Source organism: Pristiophorus japonicus, chromosome 1 (genome assembly GCF_044704955.1).
Source record: "Pristiophorus japonicus isolate sPriJap1 chromosome 1, sPriJap1.hap1, whole genome shotgun sequence".
Taxonomy (NCBI): domain Eukaryota; kingdom Metazoa; phylum Chordata; class Chondrichthyes; family Pristiophoridae; genus Pristiophorus; species Pristiophorus japonicus.
Genome location: NC_091977.1, coordinates 414,138,535 through 414,153,702, shown reverse-complemented (window position 1 = coordinate 414,153,702; position 15,168 = coordinate 414,138,535). Strand labels below are relative to the sequence as shown.

The following is a 15,168-nucleotide window of genomic DNA, read 5'->3' as shown; positions in this document are numbered from 1 at the left end:
GGACCTGTTTCACTTGGCAGAGGGGTCGACAACCAGTGGGCATAGATTTAAAGTACTTGGGGGAAGGTTTAGAGGAGATATGAAGGGAAATGTCTTCACCCAGAGGGTGGTGGGGGACTGGAACTCACTGCCTGAAAGGGTGGTAGAGGCAGAAACCCTCACCACATTTAGATGTGCACTTAAAGTGCCGTAACCTACAGGGCTACGGACCAAGAGCTGGAAAGTGGGATTAGGCTGGTTAGCACTTGGTCGGCTGGCACGGACAAGATGGGCTGAAAAAGCCTCCTTCCGTGTTGTAAATTTCTATGATTATGTTTCCATAGACAGTCTGGTGGAATGGATGGACACGTGGCAACTGAAATTTAATGCAGAAAAGTGCGAAGTGATACATTTTGGTAGGATGAATGAGGAGATTCAATATAAACTCAAGGGGGTGCATGAACAGAAAGACCTGGGGGTATATGTGTACAAATTGTTGAAGGTGCAAGGCAGGTTGAGAAAGCAATTAGAAAAGCATACAGGATCCAGGACTTCACAAATCATCATCATAGGCAGTCCCTCAAAATCGAGGAAGACTTGCTTCCACTCTAAACATAGGAACATAGAAAATAGGTGCAGGAGTAGGCCATTCGGCCCTTCTCGCCTGCACCGCCATTCAATGAGTTCATGGCTGAACATGCAACTTCAGTACCCCATTCCCGCTTTCTCACCATACCCCTTGATCCCCCTAGTAGTAAGGACTTCATCTAACTCCTTTTTGAATATATTTAGTGAATTGGCCTCAACAACTTTTCTGTGGTAGAGAATTCCACAGGTTCACCACTCTCTGGGTGAAGAAGTTTCTCCTCATCTCGGTCCTAAATGGCTTACCCCTTATCCTTAGACTGTGACCCCTGGTTCTGGACTTCCCCAACATTGGGAACATTCTTCCTGCATCTAACCTGTCTGAACCCATCAGAATTTTAAACGTTTCTATGAGGTCCCCTCTCATTCTTCTGAACTCCAGTGAATACACAGCCCAGTTGATCCAGTCTTTCTTGATAGGTCAGTCCCGCCATCCCGGGACTGAAAGTGAGTTCTCAGGTGACTGAACAGTCCAATATGGGAATTACAGTCTCTGTCACAGGTGGGACAGACAGTCGTTGAAGGAAAGGGTGGGTAGGGAGTCTGGTTTGCTGCAAGCTCCTTCCACTGCCGGTACTTGTTTTCTGCATGCTGTAGGCGACGAGACTCGAGGTGCTCAGTGCCCTCCCGGATGCTCTTCCTCCATTTAGCGGGTCTTGGGCCAGGGATACCCCAGGTATCGGTGGGGATGTTGCACTTTATCAAGGAGGCTTTGAGAGTGTCCTTAAAACATTTCCTCTCCACCTGGGGCTCGCTTGCCGTGTAGGAGTTCTGAATAGAGTGCTTGCTTTGGGAGTCTTGTGTCGGGCATGCGGATGATGTGGCCTGCCCAATGGAGCTGGTTGAGTGTGGTCAGTGCTTCGATGCTGGGGTTGTTGGCCTGATTGAGAACACTGACGTTGGTGCGTCTATCCTCCCAGTGGATTTGCAGGATCTTGCTGAGGCAGCATCGGTGATATTTCTCCAGCGCTTTGAGGTGTCTACTGTAAATACTTCATAAATAGAGGCTTAGTGGCTGATGTTTGGGTCTTCTGCGCTCTGTTTATCACCCCGGAGTGGTGGCAATGGCAGCCGTGAGGTCTTCTGGGCAGGCCGTCAGCCTCCAGTGCCCTGCAGGGATCCTCGGGTCCGGTTTTCCGGTGGCGCGGAGCAACAACACCGGCGCTAGTTTTGACTTTATCGCCCCGTTTCCACGGTGAACACCTGGGAAATCAGGCGCTCCAACAATACCAACTGCAGAGAGGTATGTAAGGGACTCCTAAGCTAAGTGTGATTTGTTTTTTCTTTTAATATTTTTTGCAATTATGTTGTGGTTGTGTGAGCAATGTTTTGGGAATCTTTTTTTTTTTCTTTAGGTTTTTTTCCCCCCAGGCGTCTCTTGGAGTGCGCCCGGCTCTTTAGCTCGGAATTTTCCCATGCTAGTGCCCAAGAGACGTGTAAAATGCCTCCCTTAGCACTGCGCCCCCTGACTCGAGGCCCAGCTGCTCAATTTTACTTAGAGGCGCAAACATTACCGCCCAGCCGGCATTACCGCCCCGAAATCATCAAAGCTGAAAATCAGAGTACAAAAGCAAGGAAGTTATGATGAATTTTTATCAAACACTGGTTCAGCCTCAAATGGAGTGTTGTGTCGTGTCCAATTTTGGGCACCACACTTTAGAAAGGATGTGAAGGCCTTGGGGAGGGTGCAGAAAAGATTTACAAGAATGGTTCCAGGGATGATGGACTTCAGTTACATAGATAGGCTGGAGAAGCTGGTGTTGGTCTCCTTAGAGCAGAGAAGGTTGAGAAGAGATCCGATAGAGGTGTTCAAAATGAGAGGTTTAGACAGAGTAGATAGAAAGAAACTCTTCCCATTGGCGGAAGTGTTGAGTACCAGAGGACACAGATTTAAGATGATTGGCAGAAGAACCAAAGGCAACATGAGGAAAAGCTTTCTTACGCAGTGAGTGATTAGGATCTAGACTGCAGTGTTTGAAAGAGTGGTGGAGGCAGATTCACTTGTGGCTTTCAAAGGGAATTGGATAAGTACCTGAAGGGGAAAACATTTGCAGGGCTATGGAGAAAGGTTGGGGGACAGGACCTAGCTGAAGTGCTCTTGCAGAGTGTCGGCAAGTGCTCAACAGATGGAATGGCCTCCTTCTGTGCTGTAACCATTCTATGATTCTATTCTATCCACTGTCAACTGCAGTAATGAAGAGCTGACATTGCAGGTGTGCAAAAGAGATGTTTGCTTAGAAAGGGGTTATCATTATTTTCCTCTTCAGGAACTGAGTTTGTTTCATCCTTCTACTACGTGTAAAAAGGCAAGTTTTGTCTCCTATCGGAGAGAACTAACACAAGGGGAAAACTTACTTGACCTTGTTCTCGCCAATCTACCTGTTGCAGATGCATCTGTTTGACACTATTGGTAGCAGCGACCACTGCACAATCCTTGTGGAGACAAAGTCCTGTCTTCACACTGAGGTCACCCTCCATGTTATGTGGCACTACCACCATGCTAAATGGAATAGATTCAGAACAGATCTAGCAGCTCAAAACTGGGTATCTATGAGACGCTGTGGGCTATCAGTATCAACAAAATTGTATTTCACCACAATCTGCAAACTCATGGCCCAGCATATCTCTCTCTCTACCATTACCATCAAGCTAGGGGACCAACCCTGGCTCAATGAAGATTGTAGAAGAGCATGCCAGGAACTGCACCAGGCATACCTAAAAAATTGGGTGCCAACCTGGGGAAGCTGCAACACAGGACTACATGCATGCTAAATAGCAGAAGCAGCATGCTACAGACAGAACTAAGTGATCCCACAATCAACAAATCAAATCAAAGCTCTGCAGTCCTGCCACATCCAGTCGTGAATGGTGGTGGACAATTAAACAACTAACAGGTGGAGGGGACTCCATGAATATCCCCTTCTTCAATAATGGCGGAGCCCAGCACGTGAGTGCAAAAGACAAGGCTGAAGCATTTGCAATCATCTTCAGCCAGAAGTGCCGAGTGAATGATCCATATCGGTGGTCTCCTGAGGTCCCAACCATCACAGAAGCCAGTCTTCAGCCAATTCAAATCACTTCATGTGATATCAATAAATGGCTGAGCACACTGGATACAGCAAAAGGTATGGGCACGACAACATCCTAGCTTGAAGACTTATGTTCCAGAACTAGCTCACCTCTAGCCAAGCTGTTCCAGTACAGCTGCAATAGTGGCTTCTACCTGAAAATGGGGAAAACTGCCCAGGTATGTCCAGTGCACAAAAAGTATGACAAATCCAATCCAGCCAATTACCATCCCATCAATCTACTCTCAATCAGCAAAGTGATGGAAGGTGTCACAGATAGTGCTATCAAGTGGCACTTACTCATCAATAACCTGCTCATCGATGCTCAGTTTGGATTCCGCCAGGACCACTCAGATCCAGACCTCATTACAGCCTTGGTCCAAATATGGACAAAAGAACTGAATTCCAGAGGTGAGGTGAGAGTGACTACCCTTGAAATCAAGGCAACATTTCACCGTATGCGGCATCAAGGAGCCCTAGTAAAACTGAAGTCAATGGGAATCGGGGGGAAAGTTCTCCACTGGCTGGAGTCATACCTAGCACAAAGGAAGATGGTTGTGATTGTTGCAGGTCAATCATCTCTGCCCCAGGACATCGCTGCAAGAAGTCTGCAGGGCAGTGGCCTAGGCCCAACCATCTTCAGCTGTTTCATCGATGACCTTACCTCCATCATGAAGCAAGAAGTGGGGATGTTCCCTGATGATTACAGTGTTCAGTTGCATTTGAAACTCCTCCGATAATGGAGCAATCTTTGCCCACATGCAGCAAGATCTGGATGACATTCAGGCTTGGGCTGATGTGTGGTGTGAATGTTACTTGCCACTTAAGTGTCAGGCAATGACTATCTTCAACAAGAGCGAGTCGAACCACCGTCCTTTGACATTCAACGGCATTACTATCGCCGAATCCCCCACCATAAACATCCTGAGGGTCACCATTGACAAGAAACTTAACTGGACCAGCCACACACATACAGCGGCAACAAGAGCAGGTCAGAGGCTGGGTATTCTGCACCGAGTGTCTCACCACCTGACTCCCCAAAGCCTTTCCACCATCTACAAGGCACAAGTCAGGTGTGTGATGGAATACTCTCCACTTGCCTGGATGAGTGCAGCTCCAACAACACTCTAAGCTCGACACCATCCAGGACAAAACAGCCTGCTTGATTGGCACCCCATCCACCACCTTAAACATTCACTGTCTCCACCACCGGTGCATCATGGCTACAGTGGGTATCGTCTACAAGATGCACTGTAGCAACTTGCCAAGGCTTCTTCGACAGTACTTCCCAAACCCGCGACCTCTACCACCTAGAAGGATAAAGGCAACAGGCACATGGGAACACCACCACCTGCAAGTTCCCCTCCAAGTTACACACCATCCTGACTTGGAAATATATTGCCATTCCTTCATTGTCACTGGCTCAAAATCTTGGTACTCCCTCCCTAACACACGGATGGCAGCGGTTCAAGAAGGTGACTCACCACTACCATCTTCACAAGGGCTGGTCTTGCCAGTGACTCCCATATCCCAGAAATAAATATTATTTTTAAAAAACAAATCTAAAAAGGTCAATTGTAAGGGGGAAGTCTCATCAGGTTGGAAACAAACCTATGTAATACCTGCTCTCAACGACCACAAAGCAAACATGGGCATATACGGACCCATCAATCTCGTCTTATTAATTGCAAAATAATGGAATTACTTAGTAGGAACAAACTTCAGGAGAACCTGTATGAAAATAATCTAGTCAATGGCAGTCAATAATTTTCAGATGCGGTGCATCGTGGCTGACCAATATTCTTGACTTCAACAAAGTCTTGCACGAAACCCTGTTACACAAGCTAGGTAAAATGTGCTGAAAGAAAAGTAGAATTGGGTACTGGTCGTGAGAGTAATTTCAGGCTGGTAAAATGTACTGAATGTAAAAGCCTAGGGATCATGATGGGGGTTCCAATTGTTTTTAATCTACATAAGGCCTGGATTTAGAAATGCAATCGAAGTTGATCACATTCACAGATAAAACTAAATTAAAGGAGCAGGCCAGTCTGATGAAATGCCCAAGAAACTACAGAAGGACCTAAAATTTGCAAGTGGGCAGAATTATGTCAAATTAAATTCAGTACAAATAAGAATGGAAGAATTAGGAGCAGGAGTAGGCCATACGGCCCCTCGAGCTGCTCCGCCATTTAATAAATGATGTCCCCCCTTCTGACTGCCATTTACTAGGTTATTTTCATATAGGTTCTCCTGAACTTTGTTCCTACTAATCAATTCCATGGCTGATTTTCCACCTCAACTCCACTTTTCCCGCCTGATCCCCTGATTCCCCAAGAGTCTAAAAATCTATCAATCTCCACGTTGAATATACTCAGCGACGTGTTCAACATGTTACACATGGGAATAAAAAATGCAAGGGGTAGCGTTTTTACTCTATGCCTAGTGTAGAATTCAGTAGGGGTGAGACTGAAAGTGATCTGGATATGAAAGCAGATTATTGTAGTGTACTGCTTAGTGGCCCTGAATCACCTTGGTGGTTCTGCCACCACTCTAGCAGGAATCCAGGAGAACCTACTGGAAAACAGCAGAACCCAGTTGTGTTGGATCCCCACTAATTCTAGAATTTACTAGTTGGCATTGTAAGGAATGGAACTTCCATACAACCCTTACAGGTTCAATGATGTAATGCAGCAGTCTTAGACACAGAATCAGAGGCCGGAAGTCCCAGCTTCCCCGACTCGGTTGGGACCCGGTATAGGGCCGGACATGGGTAGATAGAAATAACTGAGGCATACTGTCCTCCAGAAGGGTGCAAGTGAGCCCTGCCATCTGTGCAAGGGGAGTAGCCTGGAGAGTTTAAACTAGGGGCATAGTCTCAGGATAAGGGGTCAGCCATTTAAGACGGAGATGAGGAGGAATTTCTTCACTCAGGATGGTGAATTTTTGGAATTCTTTATCCCAAAGGGCTGTGGATGCTGAGTCATTGCTTACATTCAAGGCTGAGACAGATAGATTTTTGCATACTAAGGAAGTCGAGGGATATGAGGATAGTGTGGGAAGGTGGAGTTGAGGGAAAAGAAACACAATTATCTTATTGAATGGTGGAGAAGGGCCAAATGGCCGACACCTGTTCCTAATTCTTACCCCAACAGTGAAAAAATGATAAATCATTCTGATTCGTCCCCTTGGGCAGGGAGGGTGGGGTTGTTAAGGGGGCTTGCAATTGTGCATGGGTGAACCCATCCTCCATTGTAGGCAGATGCTGGATTTTCCAGTTGCATGGAACAGGTGGGTATCTGCAATGCAGCCATATGGGCACCTACCTGTTCCCTAAAATTAGGTATCTTCCCACTGATCGCGCAAACTTCGATGGGGTCAGCGCTGGAGGACATAGACGGACTCGATCCTGGCATAACTGACAGGATTGTAGCTCACGGACTTTCAGTACCTGAGTCTATAATTCACACTTCATTATTTATTAACGTTATTGCCCACTAGTTCTTCCTGAGATTTTGCATTGGGGATTACATTATTTTTCAATTTACTTCATATAATATCTGACATGGCTTTATTAGATATTTGTAATAATTGTTGCTGAGAAATGCAAGAAACAATCTAAGTCCGAAAATATATTTTGTTTTATTGTAGATTGCAGAGGGAATGGCGTACATTGAAAGAAAAAATTACATCCATCGAGATCTTAGAGCCGCTAATGTTTTGGTATCAGACAACCTGATGTGTAAAATCGCTGATTTTGGCCTTGCTCGAATAATTGAAGATAATGAGTACACAGCCAAAGAAGGTACATTTCAACAGCCTGAGCTTAAAATCTGATGGAAAGTTTACAAATATTTAATTCCACTATGGAATTAAAAGATTTACTTAAAATGGTTAATGATAAATGGAGCATAATTAAAATAAGATGTTTATCTTCATAATTATAAAATGAAACTGGAAAATAACGGACATTTTTCACTAGTCCTTCAGGAATTTGAGGATCAATTTCCTTGAAGGTACTCATCCTCCATAATTTTGGCAGAAATGGCATAAATTGTATGATTTTTCCAGGGTTTAATGAGGCTGAAGCCTCCTTTTCACTTTCACTGGCTCAATGGATACCAAAAGCAGTGTAGGTGCTTATTCCGTTTTTGTGCAATGGCTGAGCTGCTATAATTTTCTTGTAATCATTGATTCCCAGACTTTTAAATTGATTATTTTAAATGTGGTGCTTATTAAGTAAATGCCAGATTCATAATTTTATGCATCTTTATCACAAGAGCCAGCAAATCAGTGATAATAGAAATTGTTACCTTTTTAGTTTCTGATCGCAAAGATTAAAAGAACCTTTTATCAATTCAAGCAACATTTTGTTGTGATGTCAGCTGATTTAATTGGTAGCAAAACTGTCCTGCTTCTACTTCCTTAAAAATGAACTCCAGCATTTTCCCAATGACAGATGTTAGGCTAACTGGTCTACAGTTTTCTGCTTTCTGTCTCTCTCCTTTCTTAAATAGGGGTATTACATTTGTGGTTTTCCAATCCTCTGCTTTAAGAACGTCAACCAGAATTCAACAAGGTGCCACACAAGTGGTTATTAAACAAAATTAGGGCTCATGGGATTAGGGCATGGATTGAGGACTGGTTAATGGACCGAATACAGAGTGTAGGAATAAACGGGTCATTTTCATGTTGGTAAGCTGGTATCTGTGGGGTACCGTAAGGATCAGCTATCCACAAATCTACATCAATGATTTGGATGAGGGAACCAAATGTAATTTATCCAAATTTTCGGATGATACAAAGCGAGATGGGAATGTAAGTTGTGAGGAGGATGCAAAGAGGCTTCAAGGGGATATATAGACAGGCTAAGTGAGTGGGCAAGAACATGGTAAATGGAATATAATGTGGAGAAATGTGAAGTTATCCACTTTGGTAGGAAAAATAGAAAAGCGGAGTATTTTTTTAAATGTTGAGAGATTGGGAAATGTTGGTGTTCATAGGGACCTGGGTGTCCTTGAATCATCAAAAGTTAACATGCAGGTATGGCAAGCAATTAGGAAAGCAAATGGTATGTTGGCCTTTATTACAAGAAGATTTGAGCAGAAGAGTAAAGAAGCCTTCCTACAGTTATATAGGGTCCTGGTGAGACCGTACCTGAAGTATTGTGTACAGTTTTGGTCTCCTTACCGAAGGAAGGATATACTTACCATAGAGGAAGTACAATGAAAGTTCACCAGATTGATTCCTGGGAGGTGGGATTGTCCTACGAGGAGAGATTGAATAGACTAGGCCTATATTCTCTCTAGTTTAGAAGAATGAGAGGTGGTGATCTTGAAACATACAAAATTCTTGCAGGGCTTGACAGGGTAGATGCAGGGAGGATGTTTCCCTTTAGCTGGGGAGTCTCGAACCAGGAGTCACAGTCTCAGAATAAGGGGTCAGCCATTTATGACTGAGATGAGGAGAAATTTCTTCACTCAGGGTGGTGAATCTTTGGATTTCTCTACTCCAGAGGGTTGTGGATGCTCAGCCGTTGTGTATATTTAAGACAGCAATTGATAGATTTTTGGATATTAAGGGAATCGAGGGATATGGGGATAGTGAGATAGAAGATCAGCCATGATCTTGAATGGCAGAGCAGGCTTGAGAGGCCAAATGGCTACTCCTGCTCCGCTTTCTTATGTCCTGGTGTAATTCTCTCTCATATTTTGAAAAATTAAGCACCGGTATTTGGTATCTCTGCTAGTTAGGTGTAATATAACAAAAGTTAAGCAAAATCTCTTAATCTTAAGTTAATAGGAACCATGACGGACATGAGCATATGACTGTGTCTAATAGCTTAGACTAGGAGGTTACAAGGTTGGAAAAGCATGTGAATACATTTCTACTTTACCTGCCTGATTATAGTCACTTTGTAAACCTAAAGTATTCTGAAAACTTTAACTTGCAAGGCCTATTAGTATGGGTCCTATGATCTAATAAGATTTTATCTTTGATTCTCAACTAGTCTGAAATACTTTCATTATAGCTGAGGTGTTCCTGAAGTGGATAATTAAAGTTGCATTGTTACTAAGGCACTGATTCTCATGTTGAACATGAGTTTGAATATAATTTACAAAATTCTGGTTGACTCTTGATTATGAACACTTCCACCAGCATTTTCATATATTGAATTTAAGACCATTTTCTCCTGGACAGTATCACGGTCTCAAACTTTGACTCTGTACCCAGTAGTTCAGAAACAGAATTAAATTTCATTTAATTTTCTTTGAAATGTGCCATTCCATTTATCGATGGCAGGGAAAATGATCCTGTTTTCAAAAGATTGCCTCTGATAGCAATAATGACCATAATCCAGAACCCGTTGTCCTAAAGGATGCCCATGCAGCATATAAAGAATTGTTTTTACAAAGTTGTGACAACATATAAGTAGAAAATTATAATTGCCATATAATTCAGTTTCACAGATTTGCTTGATATCAACATCTCTTTTGGCTATTCCATAGATTTATTTTCTCTCGCTCTTGTTTTTGTCAATCTATATTCTTTGTTTTTTTGTCTGAACTATATTTGGGAAGGGGGTGCAGCGGGGTGGGGGTGGGGGTGGCGGGGAATGTTGTTATATCTGTGCATAGCTGCTTAGTATTTATATTGTACTATGACATGCTTCACAGTGTTCTGACTATTTCTCACTTGGGAGGAAGTTGGGTTCTAGAAGCTAAACCGAAGTTTAAAAGATAATTGAAGTAGTATATTTTGTGTTTCAGGGGCAAAATTTCCAATTAAATGGACAGCACCCGAAGCTATAAGCTATGGATCTTTCACTATTAAATCAGATGTTTGGTCCTTTGGAATACTCCTGTATGAAATAGTCACGTATGGAAAAATCCCATATCCAGGTAAGAATACCACACCAAGCAGTTGCTGACCACCATGGCATAATATTGCTGGACCTGTTATTTGATCCATATGACTACTCTCTGTAGTGATATTAGTTTTGGTTCCAAATATTTTTCTATTAAAGGACCCTTCATCCTCCATTTTCTCCTCTCATTTTGACTCTTGCTGCAATATGACAGACCACTGGTACATTGCCCAAGTGGCCTTGAGCAAGTCTAGAACAGAGTCTACAGAACAGAGTCTACAGACTATTCAACAGTGGAGGACATCACAGCCCTGTCCTGTCCTGTTTTTGTCCAATGTTCACACATGCACACTCCTGACAGGGATCCGTCCATCAGACTCTGATTCTCTTTTTGTCCTTCATCGGAGATCGTACCCGAGATGGCTTAACATTACATCAGGTGGGACCTGTGACAGAAATGAATCAGTTCAGTGTTACTTTAATTCTGTAGCGGTCCCTTTAAGCCAATAATTAGTCATGAGTTTAAAAACCTAGCTATAGTCAGAATCTTGGTCAAAGGTTAACTTGCCACAACTATTGCAAGTTTCATGGTTGCCTGCAAAGCCTCAAACAAACAAAGATATATGATTTGTTCAGGTATGTGTTTGCTGGTCAGTTATTATATGGTTGACAATTAGTCCTGGCAACTTTTCATATGTATTTAAGCAGTTAGAATCTGAGACTCAATTTAGAACTTCCAATAGTTCACTGCAGCACAGCTTCTGCAGTGGTAAGAAATAAATGATCAAGAAGGATTGCACATATATGTTGTGTATGGAGAAAGTCAGACTGAGCTCAAAGTAAAGTGCGACCATAGTCTTTTATTGCAGATCTCCAGAGTGCCTCTCCAACCTGTGAAGCCTCCTTAACTACCTGTTCTCCCAAGGGATTATGGGATCACTTGGGACTCCAGGAGATGAGCCCTCTGGTGGCTGTACAGAAGAAATACAAGTCCACATATGTAACAATATATAAAAGTTACTTCAAAAAGAATAGCTTAACATTCATATTGCAATCTTTATTTTTATTTTGAGGGGCTAAATAGAAGGATTTCTACTGTGAATCTAAGTATTTACCTGTATCATATTACTGCTATTTAAAAGTCAAAAGCCAGAAAAAGCATATTTTGTTCATCTTTTGCTTCATAAATTCACTTAATAGTTTAAATCTAAAAGATCTGATAATATGGTGATCAGTAGAAATGATCTATCATTACTGATCTTATCACAACCCTTCATAGTCTTGAAGACTTTTATTGGGCCACCCCTTAATCTTCACTTTACTACAACAACAACAACTACTTGTCTTTAATGTAAATGCTTAGTGCAAAAGCCCCAACTTCTCAAATGGCTCTTTGTAACTTTAACCATTTATCCCTGGTAACCTCCTAGTGAATCTACTCTACACCTTTTTGCATTGCTCTTACATCTTTCCTGTTGTGGGATGCACAGAACTGCTACACAATACTTCAACTGCAGCGAAGATCTTGTTCAAGTTCAACATCAGCTCCTTTTGCATCCTATGTCTTTTGATGCAAAATTAGTGACTATATATACTCAGCCCTGGAATGGGCTACCAAAAAAAAAATGCACAAAGCAGTGGTCACCTACTTTTATGGGTTCTGCATTTACTGCTTCCGACTGAATCCTCCTCAGTCCAGTGCAAGCTATTTGCAGGATGAACCCTTTGTGCTTTTAATGCTAATAGCAGGAGTTTGCCTTTGTGATTAGGAGGATATTTTTGTTCAATTTGTTTTCCTGGTATTGGTTGGAATATCTCCATGTTACAATCAATGCTTTCAAAACTCCTAATTTAGTTACTTGATCTGAAATGCTATGAGCATAATCCTCTTTGAAACAACATGGTACAGGAAAGGCCCTGCAGTGGCTTTTCTTGTACTTCATTTATTTTAACTGCTGTCCTGGAACGTTTTATTATGTCTGATTTTGGAGGTCATGATCAGGAACCTATGTGCTTTTTATAGGGCTTGTGTTGTTTAAAGGTAAGTAATTTTCTCTCTCTCTCTTTATAGAGAAATTTAGCTTTGAAGAGTTTTAATTAACTTTTTTCTTTAAAAATGTGTAAAAAGTTCTTACCAGAATAGAAATCACACATTGCTGAGCCATTGTGATATCAACATCTGCCAGCATTGTGGAAACTGTGATTGGGGACCACTCTTGCCACTGCTACAGGCTATGAATGCAAATCTCCCAATCTCTAGCAAGGTTTCTCTCAGTCACATGGCTCCAGAACAGGACCAAAGTAGCATTTCCACTCCTGGAATACAATGTCAGAAAATGTGAAGTCATCCATCTTGGGGGGGGGGGGGGAAAACAGTAAAAGGAAATATTACTTGAATGGGGAGAAATTACAACATGCTGCGGTGCAGAGGGACCTGGGGGTCCTTGTGCATGAATCCCAAAAAGTTAGTTTGCAGGTGCAGCAGGTAATCAGGAAGGCGAATGGAATGTTGCCTTCATTGTGAGAGGGATGGAGTACAAAAGCAGGGAGGTCCTGCTGCAACTGTACAGGGTATTGGTGAGGCTGCATCTGGAGTACTGCGTGCAGTTTTGGTCATCTTACTTAAGGAAGGATATACTGGCTTTGGAGGGGGTACAGAGACGATTCACTAGGCTGATTCCGGAGATGAGGGGATTACCTTATGATAGATTGAGTAGACTGGGTCTTTACTCGGAGTTCAGAAGGATGAGGGGTGATCTTATAGAAACATTTAAAATAATGAAAGGGATAGACAAGATGGAGGCAGAGAGGTTGTTTCCACTGGTCGGGGAGACTAGAACTAGGGGGCACAGCCTCGAAATACGGGGGAGCCAATTTAAAATCGAGTTGAGAAGGAATTTCTTCTCCCAGAAGGTTGTGAATCTGTGGAATTCTCTGCCCAAGGAAGCAGTTGAGGCTAGCTCATTGAATGTATTCAAATCACAGATAGATTTTTAACCAATAAGGGAATTAAGGGTTATGGGGAGCGGGCGGGTAAGTGGAGCTGAGTCCACGGCCAGATCAACCATGATCTTTTTGAATGGCGGAGCAGGCTCGAGGGGCTAGATGGCCTACTCCTGTTCCTAATTCTTATGTTCTTCCTATGGAGCCACTCTGGGATGCTCCCCATTAGTGATTTCAGTGCAGTGCCCTAGCAATGAGCAATGTCTGATATTGATGGTCTCCATGACGGTAAAAATGTTCACTTGAGTACATATATATATATAATATATATATAAAAAAATGTAATCAAAATTTTCCTGAGTTTAATGGCCCTGAATTTGCAGTCGGAAGCATACCTCTGGAGTATGCCTCTGACCTGCGAAATATTTCCAAACTTCCCTCCTGGCTCCAAAGCTACGGAGCGTTCGGGTCCTGGGCTTTCAGGCGTATGCCTCTGTAAACGGCCATACAGATCCCAAGGATGAGGGGTTTCGGTAGTGTCCTTGGGATCACGTGTGCCAGGTCCTCCAATGAGAGAGTACGAATCAAATCTCCATAAACCCTAATGGAATTCCAAAATAATTAAACAATTTAGACAACTCAATAAAAAATAAATGTTCTCATTTTCAAATTGAATTAAAAGTTCCTGCAATACAACATATACAATTTATTTAAAAAAACAATTGAGGGGAAAACGATTTAAACATTTTATTCTGGGCTAAATTTGCATAAACTAATTTTAAGGCCGGACTTTTCCTGGTGCTAAGCATGCGGATTTGGGAATGGGTCGGCAGTTAAATTTGCGGAAATTGATAATGTGTTGGGAACACGGCGTTTAACTCGGGCGCATTTCGAGACGTGCCAAGGACCCGTTCAGGAGGTGGGTGAACTGCTTATTGAGAGACCCTAACTGCCTTTTTAACATCGGGTTTTGGCTTTAACTTCTTGCACATGAGATTCATGCACCTCGGGAACCTCGCCTGTGAAGGGGAGGCGGAAGCTCCGTGTTCATTGTGCGAGTCCATTAAGTGACCGCTGGAAAAATCTCTCATACTCGCATTACACCTGCTTTCTTGCCTAAGAGAAAGGCTCTTGCTGACACCATTTTGTGTAGAGATTTCGCTGTCAGGAGTTTGCAGGTGATTTCTGCAACCTCAGAAGCCACTCTCATCACATTGCTAATCACTATCAAAACATTGAAGGATTGGGTCTCTGGTCTCCACTTTACCTGCCATTTATTATTAGGTCACCAATGGTGCCATTATCTTGTCTCACCTTGAAATCAGAATCAGACTAAGATAAGCCCCAGTACCAGCAGCAGCCACAACACCAGCAGCCTTCTCAATGACCTGGAGAGGGGTGATAGCCCCAACACAGGGTATACAGGCAAAGGATGAGCTCCTGGAGATGACTGAATAGCACTGCTTCAGCAGGCTCAGGCTATCACGCCAAGTCAACACAGACATTTGTAGCTTGCTAAAACAAGACTTGCTGCCCAGAGGACCTGGTGGACATGCCTTAGCAGTGACTGTCAAAGTCACCACTACCCTCAATTTCTTTGCCTCAGGCTCCTTCCATGGATCTGCAGCAGACATTTGCAGGATCTCAGTTGGCTGCCCACAGATGCAT

The 15,168-nt window shown here is 42.9% G+C and overlaps 1 protein-coding gene across 3 annotated transcripts in view; it reads left to right on the top strand.

The window, feature by feature from the left end:
- The window catches only part of lyn (LYN proto-oncogene, Src family tyrosine kinase), a 159,509-nt gene that overhangs the window by 138,340 nt on the left and 6,001 nt on the right, over positions 1-15,168 (top strand). For all 3 annotated transcript variants that reach the window (XM_070892195.1, XM_070892178.1, XM_070892186.1), the window contains exons 11-12: positions 7,341-7,494; positions 10,460-10,591. In XM_070892195.1, coding sequence (XP_070748296.1) covers positions 7,341-7,494; positions 10,460-10,591 — 286 coding nt within the window. The remainder of the gene's footprint in view (positions 1-7,340; positions 7,495-10,459; positions 10,592-15,168) is intronic.